Source organism: Pleurodeles waltl, chromosome 2_2 (assembly GCF_031143425.1).
Source record: "Pleurodeles waltl isolate 20211129_DDA chromosome 2_2, aPleWal1.hap1.20221129, whole genome shotgun sequence".
In the NCBI taxonomy this organism is placed as follows: Eukaryota; Metazoa; Chordata; class Amphibia; order Caudata; family Salamandridae; genus Pleurodeles; species Pleurodeles waltl.
The window spans coordinates 1122504279-1122521014 of record NC_090439.1 but is presented as its reverse complement, the minus strand read 5'-3'; the positions used below and the strand labels follow the sequence as shown (position 1 = coordinate 1122521014).

The following is a 16736-nucleotide window of genomic DNA, read 5'->3' as shown; positions in this document are numbered from 1 at the left end:
TCCGATCCCAGCCCGAAGATCAATGATTAGCCAGCTTAGTGGTTCTTCATGAAGCAGGCAAAGTGCTCTGTAGACGCCTCATATAGGCCCAGTTCCCTGCTAAATGCAGAGCGCAAGATCTTAGAGAAATTGTTGGCTTCAGGCCTGGTCCGAGTGATCGAAACACTATTAAGCCACATCAATCGGTTTTGTGCTGGGCCGCAACACTTTACTCAATCTGGGGAGATTACATGGAGTCTTGGGACGAGCAGCTACTATCGGGGAGGATGCCCTTGTGCTTTACTTGGATGCACGCATGGCCTTTGATATGGTCGAATGGCTGTTCCTGTGTGAAGTGCTGGCTAAAATGGGCTTTGGTTCATTCTTTTAAGCCTGGATACGCCATTTACACACAGACCTACTCGCACAGGTGAAGGTAAATGGAGGGACGTGATCAGTGTTTAGCCTTCAACACAGCGAAAGACAGGGCTGACCACTTTCCGTCCTAATTTTTTCCCTGATACTAGATCCATAGTAGCCTGGATTAGGCGTGACCCCCTCGTCAGAGGAGCTGGTGGTCTGAAAATTGGGAGGACCGAATGTCCTTGTACGCCGATGATATCTTGCTCTATATCTCGGAACGGATCACTACACTAGACAGAATAATGCACATATTTGCTCTATAGCGTCAACCCTCGGGTATGCTACCCCCAGACTGTGAAGCAACAGTTGTCACTGAGGGACTGCCCTTTGTCCCTTCTAGGGAAAGCAGCACTAATCAAAGTGATGGCACTACCACGCTTTTAATATGTGCTCCAAAACACCCTATACTTAGTCCCCTCATCCTACTTTTAAGCAAAAGATAGTGAAACATTCCTCTGGGGCAGGGAGTCCCCAAGGATAGCACTTAAACTGTCGCATACGTGGTATTATGGTGGGATTTCCGTACCGGACATACAGAAATACTACTGGCTGGCGCAGGGTGGTGGTAATTAGCCAATGGGTCCACGCCTCGGAGTGAACCAGATTTCTGTATGGACAGATAAATGATGCAACCTGGGGGGGTTCAATTGGGGCATATACCGAGGTAAGAGTAACACTTCTATCCCAAACCCCACAGCAGTCATGCTCAAAGTCTGGCTCATGGCCACAAATGCCCTAGGCTGGCGTGAACTAATTACGCAAGCCATACTGTGGGACTCTGCCAAACTGGGCACACTGAGGGCGCCAAGGGGTTGTGCCGAATGGGACTTCATAGGCATTTAAAGGTGGGTGACCTTTGGCGGCAAGGGTACCAATTGGCTTCCAGAGAAACATATCGCTACCTACAAATTTGTCACACACTATTGAAGGTGCTACCAAGGGGGGCAGAGCTCCCTGAAGCCCCTCCACTAGAAGACCGATTACTAGATGACCCAGTGCCCTGGCAGGCAATCTCATTGACACACCGCAGACTGATAAGCAACAGCCCTGATAGCTTGACCAAGTTACAGGAACTATGGGAGCAAGGTCTTGTAAACCTAGAGGAGGATGGATGTCCAGCGGCCCTAGCCTCCCCTCAAGAAGTAGCAATAAGGTACAAATGTTGTTTAGTCCAACTTAAGATGCTACATAGGAGCTACTATGATTGCACAGTTTCGGAAAAAATGGGAAGGGCATCATCCGCCTTATGCATGAGGAAGTGTGGCCAAGGTGGGACATCCTTCCACATGATATGCAGCTGCCCTGTCATCAGCAGTTTTGGGAGGCGGTGGTCGCCCATCTTACTGAGGTATGCAGATGCGATCGAGAGTTATCCGCTGAGTGGTGTCTCTTCAATGTCTGGGACGAATCTGACTTTCCAAGGTTGGCTCAGATGTGGCTAACACTAGGCCTGATGGTTGGCAAATGAACGTAGCGCGCCTTTGGAGGGCACCCCGGGCACCACAGCTTGGCGACTGGGAAAGAGATATGGACTTGTGTATGACAGAGGAACGACCAGACTACAAAGGCAGGGGCTGCCCCCGCAGATGGGGACAGGTTTGGGGGAAGTGGAATGAATATAGGGGAACGCTTTGCGCCCAGTGGAGAACGCCACTTGTAATGGCCAACATAGGTGGCGCTTGCCCATTTAAGGTATCTGAAATGGAAGTGGGTTGGAAAGGGAAATCGTATTTTGTGTCCAGAGTGCTGCAATATTTTTCTGTTTTTTCTGTATTACTAATGTTATAATTGCAGTAAAACACATAGTAAAAAAAAATATAATAATAATAAAACCACATGCATCATTGAGGTGAACCATCCCATAGTTAGAATACCATCCTCATAGCACATGAACTCCTAGGCATGTAACTCAGCCGTCAGCTGATCACATGCACACAGGGAAAGGGGCCCCTGTTGTGAGGCAATGGACCAATTTATCCATTCATGTGTTGCCAGTGGACTCCATAGGTACAGGTAACAAAAAATCTTGTGACCCTCGCTAGAACTGCACTTGCCACCAAACATCAGTCGTGCCACGAGAGGCATTAGTCACCATCCGCCGTTGAGTGCGTCTCCACCCAACCACGTGTGCTCTTTGACAAGCAGGACACACAAACTCCATCGGTGCCTACTTCTAGTTTATTACGTGGTAAGGTATGTTCCTTGTGCCCGCCGGTGCAGTCTGTCTTCTCGGAATGTAGGTCAATGTTTTCAGCTGTTGAGAAAACACCGCGGCTCTTGGATGTGTCCGCTTTGCGCACCAGAAGCCAGTGTTTCCCTTGATCAGTGAGCAGCAGTGACTGTGGGGCAAGGAAAGGCTTGTGGCACTGAGGCCGGGCCCAGGGATCTCCTGCACATCTTCCGGCTTCCCGTGACGTGCGGTGCGTCTCCGCGGCCCAGACATAGGCGCTTTAGTTCCCATCTTGTGCACCGGCCTCGCGGCGCTGTGATCCGTCGGGGAGTCCGCACCTCACCTGTGAGGCTCAAGGAAAGGCTTGTGGCACGGAGGCCGGGCCCAGGGATCTCCTGCACATCTTCCGGCTTCCCGTGACGTGCGGTGCGTCTCCGAGGCCCAGACATAGGCGCTTTAGTTCCCACCTGGTGCCCCGGCCCCGCAGTGCTGCCATCCGTGGGGAGTCCACACCTCACCTGTGAGGCTCAAGGAAAGGCTTGTGGCTCTGAGGCCGGGCCCGGGGATCTCCTGCACATCTTCCGGCTCCTGTGATGTGCGGTGCGTCTCCGCGGCGCAGACATAGGCGCTTTAGTTCCCACCTGGTGCCCCGGCCCCGCAGTGCTGCCATCCGTGGGGAGTCCGCGGCCGCCGGCAGCAGTAGCTGCTACTCTGAATCCGATCCTCTCTTTCCTAAGCGTTAAAACTGTTGAGGTTCTCTGGATGGTTATAGGTGAATGGGGCAGTCCGTTCCCGGTGCAGCGACCGCACAGTTAACCTGTTGGACCTTCCCTCCACCGCTCCTGTCCTGCGCATTGTTTTATTGTTTGCGCGTATTTGATGTGCTCCGTGCCATCCCTGCGAGCCTACGATGCTGTCAGCCGGCTTGGCCTAGTTGTGGCGTAGGCATACCTTTCACACTGCACTTTAGTGATCTTGATGCCTTTATGTGGCCTCCTATAGTCTAAACTAGGTGTTGCTAATTGTGTTTAAATGACCAGGTTGTTCCATTATTGTATGCCAGGTTGCTGCTAACGGGCAGGGGCTACTCATGCCTTTGGCACACCTTGCATATTGCACTTTCGTGAACATACCTGTTGTCTTTTGTTTGCATGTTCAACACTGTTCTCAAATTTTCAGCCCGTTTGGGTGTGCAGTAACGGCTCGGGTGGGCACGTTTTGCATATAGGACGTTAGGGACTACAGCTGATGCCAATTGATTGGTCATTAATGCGTATTACATATTATTTGTAATGTTCACTTTTTTTTTTATTTTATATTTACTTTAGGGACCATACTTGTTGCCTTTTGTGTGGCGCCTGTCGTCATTGCGCATTGCTTATTGCATTTAAATGACCAGTTGTGTTTCATCATTGTATGCCACGATGCTGCTGACGGGGTGGCTCTACATATGCCCTCACACTACTCTGCATATTGCACTTCAGTGAAATATCTGCTGCTGTTTGCTTGCACATCGCACACGGCTCTCATGTGTCTACCTGTTTCATACTTTGCCTCGCGGCGCTGTTTAGTGTTTCCACGTTATGCCTCGCTCTAACATTTTTTTTGCCCCGCTCCCTTGTCATTGCTCGGACTGGCCTGCAGTGGGTTAGTTCGGCAGTGAGACAATCGTGTAATATGTCCTTTTCATGTGCCACTCTGGTTCCGCCTGATGAATTTTGCACATTGTGCTGTTTATTCGAAGACGAAGGTGTGTATTTTTTAGGGGGTCTACACAAGAAAATGCACTTTGCTTTTTTTATCTTCAATAACGGCTTACTTGAATCGCCTCTTGCCTAAATTTATAATTGATGTTTTAAATATGCAGTGTTTTTAATCCTGTATCTTGTATATTTCGAATTGTTCTGTTTGTAAAGGTTTTAAATAAATGTACTAAACTGACTGACTACTTAATCTGTGGTCGCTGCCCCGTTCTAGTAACTTTTCCTAGTCACTGCCTTGAGGTGTCATGACAGCTCTAGAGGTCACACCTTAAGGCAGTGAGAGTGGTTGTTTCCCAGTAGTGACACCCAGCAGCTCTGACCTATTGTAACACCCCAGGGCGAAGACAGTATAGTTGCCCTTGGGCCCCGGAAGCGGAGTTTAATTTTTTGGTAACCCCTCAAACCAAGGAATACTGATCTTAGAGAGCTGCGTTGTAAAAGCCTCCTGAGGATTAATTGCCCTGGCATTTTGACAGAGATCTGTGCTGTTTGAGTTTGTGTTTGATAAGACCCTATGACATCGGTTTATAAGGTGGTGCTTTGAATCTAGACTCCTCAGCTGTCCCTTATTTGATTTTTAGGGTCAAGCTTGCGTCGCATGCGTTTCGCTTACAAGACGCTTTAGGAGTTAGAAAAGGGCTCGGAGCCCCGTCCATGTCACGTCAGTGTCTTTCATTGGTTTGTGGGCTTGCCTTTTAAAATCTGCTTGCTTTCATTAGTGGAAGGCACGCATGCGTCATGCCTTTTACGGTGGCTAGCCCTCCTCGAGTGCAGCGACCAAGTACTGAAAACATGTGAGGCTCGCTGTTTCCCGTCCGGTTTGTGGACTACTTTTTATCTTTTGTTCGCAGCGCGATCTCGCTGGGCAGAAGTCGAGCGCTTTGCATAACATCGACGATGTTACCTAGTTAATTGCACTTTTGCCGGTTACGTAGATAATTGCACTTTTGCCGATACGTTTCACTACGCGTGAACTGTAGCAGCGCCGTTTTTTTCTTTCAATGTGGAAAGAAAAATCCGGTTGGGAGTTTACAACTGCTAATAGCTGTAACTCGGAGAAATGCGAGACCCTAGTGCATTGCAAATGCTTGTTTTAATCAGAGGTCTGTTGGTCTTTAATTGTCTGGTAACATATCTAAATTCACCTTCATTTATATTTCATATGTGGCTTCACTTTACAGACCCATCTATGCTTAACTTCACAATTTTCAAGCTTTCATGTAGGAGACAATGCCCAATCATCTGTACTTACCTGTGACACTCAAGTCTTACTCCAGCACACCCAGCAATGAAAAGCACAAGTTACATCATCGAGTCTGAGTATCTGATTACATTTCGACAATCTCTTCTTTGGTTGGGAAGTAGTTGGCTGGTTTACTGTTTTCATTTCTATCTGTTTTTGTTTGCAGATTGCCGGATGGGTTCACACAGCTGCGTAGCTTGGCGCACCTTGCACTTAACGACGTCTCACTACAAGCCTTACCAAGCGACATTGGAAAGTAAGTGTCTGTCTGTCCCCTATGCTCTGTAAGCTAAGTGAGGGAACCTTTCCAGTTGGTGGTTTATAATGAAGGAAACTATGACTTATCTGTGCGTTAGTGGCGTCACAGCGTTGAATCAGTTTTCTGCAGCCGCTATTGCCTCTTGTAAGGTGCATAGGGGCTTCTGTGAAGGATCTGTGGAGACTTTACTGTTGAGTGTAGCGCTCCGTCCTGCTGCAACGTCCAGTGTGCTTCTAGCTTCACTGAGTGTAGTGCTCCATCCCGCTGCAATGCCCAGTGTGCGTCTAGCTGAGTGTAGCGCTCCGTCCCGCTGCAACGTCCAGTGTGCTTCTAGCTTCACTGAGTGTAGTGCTCCATCCCGCTGCAATGCCCAGTGTGCGTCTAGCTGAGTGTAGCGCTCCGTCCCGCTGCAACGTCCAGTGTGCTTCTAGCTTCACTGAGTGTAGTGCTCCATCCCGCTGCAATGCCCAGTGTGCTTCTAGCTTCACAGAGTGTAGTGCTCCATCCCGCTGCAATGCCCAGTGTGCTTCTAGCTTCACAGAGTGTATCGCTCCATCCCGCTGCAATGTCCAGTGTGCGTCTAGCTGAGTGTAGCGCTCCATCCCGCTGCAATGTCCAGTGTGCTTCTAGCTTCACAGTGTATCGCTCCATCCCGCTGCAATGTCCAGTGTGCGTCTAGCTGAGTGTAGCGCTCCATCCCGCTGCAACGTCCAGTGTGCTTCTAGCTTCTGAGAGTGTAGTGCTCCGTCCCGCTGTAATGCCCAGTGTGCGTCTAGCATTACTGTTGTGTAGTGCTCCATCCCGCTGCAATGCCCAGTGTGCGTCTAGCTGAGTGTAGCGCTCCATCCCGCTGCAACGTCCAGTGTGCTTCTAGCTTTACTGTTGAGTGTAGCGCTCCATCCCGCTGCATTGTCCCGTGTGCTTCTGGCTTTACTGTTGAGTGTAGCGCTCCGTCCCGCTGCATTGTCCCGTGTGCTTCCGGCTTCACTGTCGAGTGTAGCGCTCCATCCCGCTGCAATGTCCAGTGTGCGTCTGGCTTTACTGTTGTGTAGCGCTCCATCCCGCTGCAATGTCCAGTGTGCTTCTTGCTTTACTGTTGTGTAGTGCTCCATCCCGCTGCAATGCCCAGTGTGCGTCTAGCTGAGTGTAGCGCTCCGTCCCGCTGCAACGTCCAGTGTGCTTCTAGCATTACTGTTGAGTGTAGCGCTCCATCCCGCTGTATTGTCCAGTGTGCTTCTGGCTTCACTGCTGAGTGTAGCGCTCCATCCTGCTGCAATGTCCAGTGTGCATCTAGCTTTACTGTTGTGTAGTGCTCCATCCCGCTGCAATGCCCAGTGTGCGTCTAGCTGAGTGTAGCGCTCCATCCCGCTGCATTGTCCAGTGTGCTTCTAGCTTCACTGTCGAGTGTAGCGCTCCATCCCGCTGCAATGTCCAGTGTGCTTCCGGCTTCACTGTTGAGTGTAGCGCTACATCCAGCTGCAATGTACAGTGTGCTTCTAGCTGAGTGTAGCGCTCCATCCCGCTGCAATGTCCAGTGTGCTTCTAGCTTCACTGTCGAGTGTAGCGCTCCATCCCGCTGCAATGTCCAGTGTGCTTCTAGCTTTACTGCTGAGTGTAGCGCTCCATCCAGCTGCAATGTCCAGTGTGCTTCTGGCTTTACTGTTGAGTGTAGCGCCTCATCCAGCTGCAATGTCCAGTGTGCTTCTAGCTTCACTGCTGAGTGTAGCGCTCCATCCAGCTGCAATGTCCAGTGTGCTTCTGGCTTTACTGTTGAGTGTAGCGCCTCATCCCGCTGCAATGTCCAGTGTGCGTCTAGCTTTACTGTTGTGTAGTGCTCCATCCCGCTGCAATGTCCAGTGTGCGTCTAGCTTTACTGTTGTGTAGTGCTCCATCCCGCTGCAATGTCCAGTGTGCGTCTAGCTTTACTGTTGTGTAGTGCTCCATCCCGCTGCAATGTCCAGTGTGCTTCTAGCTTTACTGTTGTGTAGCGCTCCGTCCCGCTGCAACGTCCAGTGTGCTTCTAGCTTCACTGTTGAGTGTAGCGCTCCCTCCAGCTGCAATGTTCAGTGTGCTTGTAGCTTCACTGTCAAGTTTGCAGCTCCATGCAGCTGCAATGTCCAGTGTGCTTCTAGCTTCACTGTTGAATTTCAGCAATATTTAAAATGTGAGAACATCATTTGACAAGAAATGCAGTAACTCGCATCTTGTGCCTTGTTGTGGACTCTTTTTTTTTTTTTTTTTTTTTTTTTAGGGGCTCGGCAGCAAATAAAAAGGAAACCTGGAATAGTACCATAGATTTACTGAATATTTGCAACTACAGCTTAGGCGTAAAAGATGCTGAACCTTGATTTGTTAGTTGTTGCCCTACAATCCAGTTACTGCATCACTGTAAATAAGACCTTTGTCTAAATGGCAGCAATTTGAAACGCCCTGAAAAGTGTGGCCGGGTGTTGCTTTCTGACCCGTCGGTGACGTCTCTTGGTAGGCATAGATTGACTACTTGCCGAAGGACCAGTTATTGTCAGTGGCTTTTGTCACCCTATGGTGCATCATTCCCCTTTAGGTAGTCGCCAACTGTGCATGAAAAAGCTCTCATTGCTGATGGCCGACTTTAGACCTTTTAAAAAAGAAACAGCCTCCAGCCCCAGGCCAGTTTGATTAGTATAAGCCTTGGATGGGCATTTATCATCGCACAGTATAGTTAAAGGCTCCTGGTGTAGAGACTAGAACTGTGGAACCTGAGAACATGTTGCGTGCTCAAGAATGAATGTAAAAAAGCAAACCCAAGCCGTTTGTTGGTTTGTACCGGTTGGCATAGCAGGGAAGTTCTGCAGTAGTCTCTGCCTCATTGCTGGCACCTGCTCTTGTGTTGGCCATCTTAAGTCCTAGACACGTTTGGGCTGCATATTTCCAGCTTGTACTGAGAACTTGGTCGAAAACAAGTTCTGCCTGACTACCAAGCGTTCATTGTCTTGTTGTGTCCACTCAGTTTTTTGTCTGATTTACCTGTGCCTGTTCTTGAATCAGTGATCCTATCTCCTCTGTGTCTCTCTGTTTCCTAGGGCAGAGACCTTCCTTTTCCCTAGAAACAGTGCTGCTGCTGTGCACAGTGGGCTGGTGGAGGGTGGTACCTTTTGTACCAGTCTTGCGATGAACCAATTTCTCTGCGGCCCCTCTCCTAACGTGTCGGTGTTGTTGAAACACATGTGACAGTACTTTGTAGGGGAGGGTTGCCTGGGCCTGCTTTGTCTGTATTGTCTTGGTTTATTGGGAGTGTTGCTAAACAAAGCCTGGATAACTTCTGCCTCTCCTGTCGTTTCCAGCCTGGCAAACCTGGTGACCCTGGAGCTGCGGGAGAACCTTCTGAAGCTGCTTCCAGCGTGAGTACTTGGGGACTTGCATGTCCATTCCTGATGGATTAACATCAGAATGCACCTTTATCAAAGCTATATTGAAATACTATTTAATCAGTCCTGCATGCAGTCGTATTTGTCATGGACCGTGACACCTTTATTCTTGATGTTTGTTGGTATTTTACAATCTACTATCTTATCCTATTGAACAACAAATGTTCATCAGTCCTCCAACCAGTGGATTCATCTTTACTGTAATGCCCTGCCTTCACAATACTTCATATTGCATTTGTGCTCAGATATTAAAAACATTTACAATGAAATATCAATTCAAAGGGGACCACCATTGATAAAGTGGAGGGAGATCTGCAGGTTCAACCTGTGGATGTCTCGTCTCTTGCCCCTTCAGTATGTCCCCATGTATGATAAGCGCTTTCCTCTAAAGCTGAATTACACTTTGAGATTTCTTTGATGGGCACCGTTCATGGCTCCCAGACACCAAGGGATTCCTTCGAAAAATTCTCCTTGTAGATGAGTTGTTTCTAGCACCTGCAGAAACGAGAGGTAGTAATTTAATGCTTCCGCTTCTTGCAGATGAGAGCAATGAAGTAAGGGCCAACTACTCCGTGGAACATTAACTGAAGGCAAGGAGGCTCTGTAAGGTCAGCTCAGAGTAAAAGTGAGCCCCTATGTTTAAGCATATCACTCTAGTTGTCAGATTTTGGCTTCCTGTGTGATTTTGCAGTTACTTATTTTCAGACTTACTGGATTTTAGCATGCACTTCTGTGAATTTTTTCAGGGTTTAAATCTGTAGATTACTGTAGAGAATTTGGGTAACCGGTCGAGGAGTGGCACTCAAACAGCAACCACAATTCTTGTCATGGTGAAACACAAGCAAACCCCAAATTAACCTGTGCTCAACTCTTTGGTAGCTTGACACAAAAGTGGTCTGGCTTAGCTTAGAGGCAATCTGTAAATTATTTATGCAGCACTTCAAACACTATTAAAGTGAAAACACAATACAAGAAATATCCCTCACCATTTTAGAAACAGTAAAATGTAATCCATTTTTTAAATTCACAACAACAAAAATCCAGTGACTAGAACCGGAGATATCCAATTTTAAATGATTTAAGTGAAAATAGTGCTTAATGCACAAAGCGCCAACTGTGGTTATCTGGTTGTGCTGGACCGGGACAAAGTCACAAGTTCAGACCCACCACGATGGAGCGCAGGGCGGGGTACAGGGACTAAATTAGGCCTGCCGAACAATGTACCTCAAATCTCGGTTGCTGAGTGTTGCAAGTTCCTGCATTGAGGATGCTTTGTACAGCTGTAGTTCTGATGAGCTGTGGGTGGCTGTGCGAGGCCCTCCGCCGTGCAGTGGCGGTTCCAATTGAGCCATCAATGGGGCTTGCAATGTGAGGTCCTTTATCGTCGTTCAGGATGCCGTTGATTGAGGCTTTCCATCTGGAGTCCTGCCTCTGGGATGCGTCTCACTGTTCCAGTGTGGGGCTGTGAGGAGATGTGCCACGCTGCGTCGGTTCTGCCTAAGAGACCACATCTGTGCCGGCAGAGCACCTTCAGGCCCACTTCCAAGGGTGCTGGCCTAGAACCACCTATGGTGCAAGATTCACATCACACAGTGTCCCAATGCTGGGTTCAGGGTGGTTAGAACCTTTTTTGTCCCTGAGGCTCCAATCAGGAGGCCAGCCAACTAGCTCTTGGAGTCACGCTGGTGGTCCTGGTTTGAAGATGCAGGCCTGTCCTCCTCACTCCAGCAGCAGATTGTACAGAGTAGCAGTTCTTCTTGCTGAGCAGCACAACAGTTCTTCTGAGTCCTCCACAGGTTCAGAGGTGTGCTAAAGAGTTGGGTGTGGGAGTCCAGTATTTATACCTGGTGCCACCTTTGACTAGAAGGTTCTGGAATTTTGCACCCCCAAAGGAATTTGTAATTTCCTGCCTCCCTGCTCTAGCCACAGGTTGTCTGGGGGCACAAATGACTAGTGTCAAAACCTTTGTTAGTATGCTCAGACAGAGGCTTTGTGATGTGCAAGTGGTAGATGACAGTTCCTCTGCCTTATCAAGTCAGAGATGGCTCATCCTGCCAACACCTATTCCCCCTGTCTGGGAGGAATACTCAAAGACCAACTGCCAGCTAAAACGAGTCATGTGACCGAGGCTGCAGGCACCAAATGGTTGGGACAAGAAAATGACAACTTTCTAAAAGTGGCATTTTCAAAATTGTGACTTAAAATCTGACTTTACCATTACAGAGGTCCCCGATTGAAAGTTATCACTTGCAATAGGTTAACTAGGGTATGCATCTAGGCCAGGCAGAACCCACCTCTCGAGTCAGGGCAAGTAAGTTACACATCAAAAATAACCTGTGCTCACCCCCTGGTAGCTTGGCACAGAGTAGTCAGGCTTATTCCCAGAGGCAATGTGTAAAGCAGTGGTTCCCAACCTTTTGATTTCTGTGGACCCCCACTTTAACATTAATGGAACCCAGGGCCCCCCACTGAATCATCATTGGAATCTGGGGGCCCCCGCCTGAGTCATTACTGGAAGCTGGGGACCTAATTTGTCAATATTTGTTAATATTATTTTTTTTCTAGGCTTTCGCGGACCCCCTCAGAAGGCTTTGTGGATCCCCAGGGGTCCCCGGACCACAGGTTGGGAACCACTGGTGTAAAGCATTTGCCCAACACACTCACACCAGTGACACAATAAATGGACCACAAAAGAGACTCCCCATGTGCTTATTTAAAAATGTGTTTCCCTGTTGTAAGTATCATAGGTCCAGAATGACGTAAACCTTACTAGGCGATACACAAAATGCAATTACTGTAGTAGACTCAGTATCCTGATAATGCAAAGGCCATAAGTTATACATTAGGCAATACCAAGCAATGCAAGCGGATCGCCCATCTGGCAAAATTACATGAATTGTAAATATTGTGCACATTATGTAAATACTGAAGGAGTATTTGTTATCTCGGACTTTTAAAAGATACAAAATAACATACCTTAGCAGTAGTCAGGGCATAACATGCAGCAAGTTGGTTATGACCAGGGCCTCTGCAAAAGAAGGTCAAATTATGAGTAAATTATGCGTCAAGAAAAGGCAAGTTATGCGGCACATTTTTGTATAGTATTTCTTTATTATCTAGTCAATTTAAAACTTGTTAACACTGTCTGGGCCTTTGTTGCACTTCATTTGTACCAATTTAATGCCCAAATAGAACAATAAGCAACAGAAAGGTGACCAGTCCAGCCTTGCGAAGGGCCTTCCACCATGCAACAACACGTGTTACTTCATTTTTAGTAACATTTGAACCGCTTGAGCTAGAAACAAATTGTTTTGGGTTAAAATCTGCAGATTATGTAGCCAATGATGGATTATGTGACAAGTCCTGCAAGACAATAACTATGTGAAAATCGCTGCGGCTGCACAACCTCATAATTCCAGTGTCCCTGTTTATGACACACATAGACCCCAAGGTATCACCCTAAATGCTCGAATCACCAATTATTCCCCATAAGTGGATAAGTAATGATAAGTGTATGCTGCAGGAGCCCCTGCATGCCTACTGTATGGAAGGTGGTAATTCACCATTTTCTTAAGAGCAAGTTCCTAGCAGTATTCTGCTGTGCGCGGAGACCTCGGTACAGATCCCATAACTCCAAGGTATGTACTCAAGGGGACTTGGTTGAATTAACAAGTTCGGGCACCCGGACACCAGCTGTGCCTACTAGTTTCAGTATAGGAGTGAGGTATCCTCAAGCAGGAAGGCTATTCCTAATGGGGCTTACCTTGTTTGAGCCCAAGCATCACGAGGGAAGCGTCACCGCGCTCAGCAGATTTGCTCGGGAGGATGCGCTGACAGGCGGGACTCCATCCGCGACCCATAGGGTGCTTCAAGGCCGCAGGTAGCTTTCAACACAACTCTCTTCTGTAGTGCAGTGTTGGGCCGGCTCTCCATGCCAGTTGCGGCACAGGTGCCTGACCAGAGGCCCGACTGGGGGGGGGGGGGGGGGGGGGGGAGGAATGCAGCAGACCAATACTTTGCTCCCCCATGTTGCACGTCATTGTCCCCTCCACGGGGGGGTGTAACAGCATGGTCCATAGTGGTATCACACGCCACTCTCCTGAAATCGTCCGGAGCACTCGCCTTGCTCTCTGGAACACCTGGTGAGAGCGCTTCTTCCAGCGCTGGATGCAAATACAGGCTGCAGGCTCCGGAGGCGAATAGTTCGGCACACGCTGCAAACGGCAAACTAGGGAGCAGCCAAGCAGCGCTTGCCACATGCTATTAAAATGGTAAAGCTCTCCTCATGCTTTGAGAGTAAAAATGAAGGGCTCACCACTCACTAGTTTTAAGAGAAGGAGGCAGGGAGCCATAAACAGCACTTCTCAATGCACTCGTTTTTAAAAGCACAGGGCAGGCCACCATGCTCCGAGAGAACACTGAGTGGGCACAAGGGGGCAGCCAGGCCAGCATAAGTGTGGCAGGGTGGCAATCACTCCAGCAGCCCAACAGGTGGACAGATCAGCACACAACAAAGCATGTGGTTCATATGGTGGTCTCTCCTGGTAGCCTAGTAGGGCCTGTTGAGACCACTGTGAGGGAGCAGCTGGCCACAGGGCAGCAAGAAGAAAAGCAATCCAGTGAGTACTTTAGGCCACCCAACAAGTAGTAGGCAGCAGGGCAACAGCAGAAGAGCAGTCCAGTTGAGTCATTCGAGCACTACAGCAGTCCTGACAGGTGTTCATTCCCAGTTCCAAAAGTGCTCTGAAAACATGTGGTCAGATCCCCTGTACTTCTACTCAAAACATTCTTTGATTAAGGGGTGACTTTAAAGGAACCCTTTCAAGTGTAACACAACCCTTTTCAACCCAGCCCAGGCTCTAGACATCAGTAGGTAGTAAATCAGCCCTTTGTGTTAGGGCAGTACACAACCTATTGACATTTAAGGTGTGAATGACCTCTCCCAGTCCAGGAAGACTTATCGGTATGCAGATAACTTTCCTGTCGCACCCAGCCCCATCCTTTGTTGTGGCTGTCTGGAAAGTAGGCACAAAGTTGTCTGTCAGTTTGCCCTAGATGTGGATTGGAGTCAGGCTGCAAAACACTAGTTATAAGCACAGAGAAATGCCCACTTTCTAAAAGTGGCGTTTCTAAAATAGTAATGTAAAATTCAGCTACACCAGTAAGCAGGATTTCTCACTACCATTCCAAACATGCCCATGCTACTCTTTTCAGGTCATAAATTACCACTTAAAAATGAGAATTCTCAATGCTAACTTATGAGAGGAGCAGCCCTCACAGTAGTGAAAAATGAAATAGGCTGCTTGTCATCACTAGGACATGTAAAACATTAAAGTACATGTCCTACCTTTTACATACAAAGCACCCCGCCCATAGGGCTACCTAGGACCTACCGAAGAGTGACTTAGAAAGGAGAGTTTAGGTCTTGGTAATTAGTTTGAAATGCCAAGTCAGAGTGGCAGTAAACTGCACATGCAGGTACTGTAGTGGCAGGCCTGAGACCGGTTTGAAAGGCTACTTCAGTGGGTGGGTCAATTAGCGCTACAGGCACACTAGTAGCATTTAATGTACAGGCCCTGGGTTTATGGGTTTACCACTTAGTAAGTGACTTACAGGTTATTTAAATATGCCAAACAGGTGTAAGCCAAACATACCATGTTTTAGGGGAGACAGCACATGTACTTTATCACTGATTAGCTGTGGTAATGTGCCTAGAGTCCTAAAGCCAACAAAAAGAGGGTCAGAAAAATAGGAGGAGATAAGCAAAAGGGTTGGGGATAGCCCTGCAGAAAGGGCCATTTCCAACAGTTATCCTCTGAGAGGCAAGCCTTGCAATAGTAAAAAAAACTAATTTAGAAAGCAGGTAAGATGGCATGGAGTTTCAGTATTTATATAGGAAGTGTTATAGCAACCCTTTCTCTCAGGCTCTCTGTAGCAGTTGTCTAATGTAATGTAATTATTGTACAACGAAATACACACACATGTCGAACGAACAACAAATACATGGGCTGTTTATGATTAAAATGGACCATGGGGTTAGGTAAGGATGGAGGTGGGAGTTCAAACTGACAAGTGACAGCTTGGCACATAGAGCCCCACTGGATCTGCAGGATTCACAAGAATGTTGGCAACAGAGCAAATTAATCATTTATACTGTGGGGGATTCCATCTACATAACTTTGGTTCTGTACATATAGGTTGACAGATACAGAAGAAGGAATTGAACCTCGTTCCTGATATTAGGAAAGGGTTAATTTTAGGGTAATTTGAAGATTAACTAGAATGTGTCTGCTTTCATTATTGGGACACATTGATAATATCTAGAGGAAGTGCACGTTCCCGTAATATATAGGGGTGGTTATTATTGATAACAGAGGATCTATTGAGTATTGAGACTTGGCGTGGCTATCTTTATAAGAACAATTACCCAAACTCGCAGGGAAATGAGATTCAAAGGAGTGGGTTATACGGACAGCAGTGGTCACTAGTAGGTAAGCTCATTTCAATATATCGTATTTGAGCTAAAATAGGAGATTTTGGAATACATTCCGCCTAACCACCATTTCCAACCGCAGTAGATTACCATACAGTGTATATCCATTAAAGTATTACATTATATTTGGCAGCTCGAACAAGTGATTTGGGTGAGATGAAAAACAGTGATCAGGAGATCTTCTAACCTCAGTATATATCAGGACTCCACTTCACAGGTGCTGTCCGTTGGGTTTGGTTGTTGCCCGGGGTATTAGGATAACACATATTGGTGTTTAAGAAATTATCGTCTCCACGTGTGTGCATGCAGATTGTGATGGATTTAATTCTTGTAAAAAAAATATTGGACATATACCACCTATACTAAGGGGTTGCGATTGATATAAAATCACTGTGTTCTAGTTGTGAGTATAATAATGTGTTTCGCTGACACAATGTTGGTAGATGAGTGTGTCTAGCTCATTGATATAAATCTTTGGGTTTTATGGTAGCACTTTACGTATTACTCTGGTTTCCACCTTAGGTACACTGGAGATGGACTGGGATATGGTAGTGATGGAAATAATTGGAATTGACTTTACATTATTGCATATGTGTATTAATCACAGTCCTGATGAAGTCATTGGGTTGCATCCAAGATGAAACACGTATTGGCTGGATTAGGAGCTGAAGGAATAAACCACCAAGATCACACCACGAGTGTGGATCAACACAAGGCGTGCGCCTTGTTTTCTATTATGATGGCAGGTAGCCCAGCTTTCTGAAACATTCCCTTTCATACTGCCTCAAAAACTGGTCACAAGATCCTCCGTACCTTAAAGCATCAAACTTGAGGCATTGGTTCAGCCTAGTTCTAGTTCTTTTTTTCCCTCACAGAACATAACCATGCTGTAGATCCCTAAATTTCACCTCATGATAATGAGAAGTGCTACTCCTTAGTACAAAACAGTGGAACAAACTTACCAGATCTTTTGATCCTAACGAAGTAGGTTAACTGATG

The 16736-nt window shown here is 47.3% G+C and overlaps 1 protein-coding gene across 23 annotated transcripts in view; it reads left to right on the top strand.

Annotated features, from left to right (window-relative positions):
- The window catches only part of SCRIB (scribble planar cell polarity protein), a 551765-nt gene that overhangs the window by 195998 nt on the left and 339031 nt on the right, over nucleotides 1-16736 (top strand). For all 23 annotated transcript variants that reach the window (XR_011201023.1, XM_069220949.1, XM_069220942.1 and 20 more), the window contains exons 4-5: nucleotides 5745-5834; nucleotides 9161-9217. Coding sequence is in view for 22 of the 23 variants with exons in the window: in XM_069220949.1 (XP_069077050.1) it covers nucleotides 5745-5834; nucleotides 9161-9217 (147 nt within the window). In the remaining variant the exon portion in view is untranslated. The remainder of the gene's footprint in view (nucleotides 1-5744; nucleotides 5835-9160; nucleotides 9218-16736) is intronic.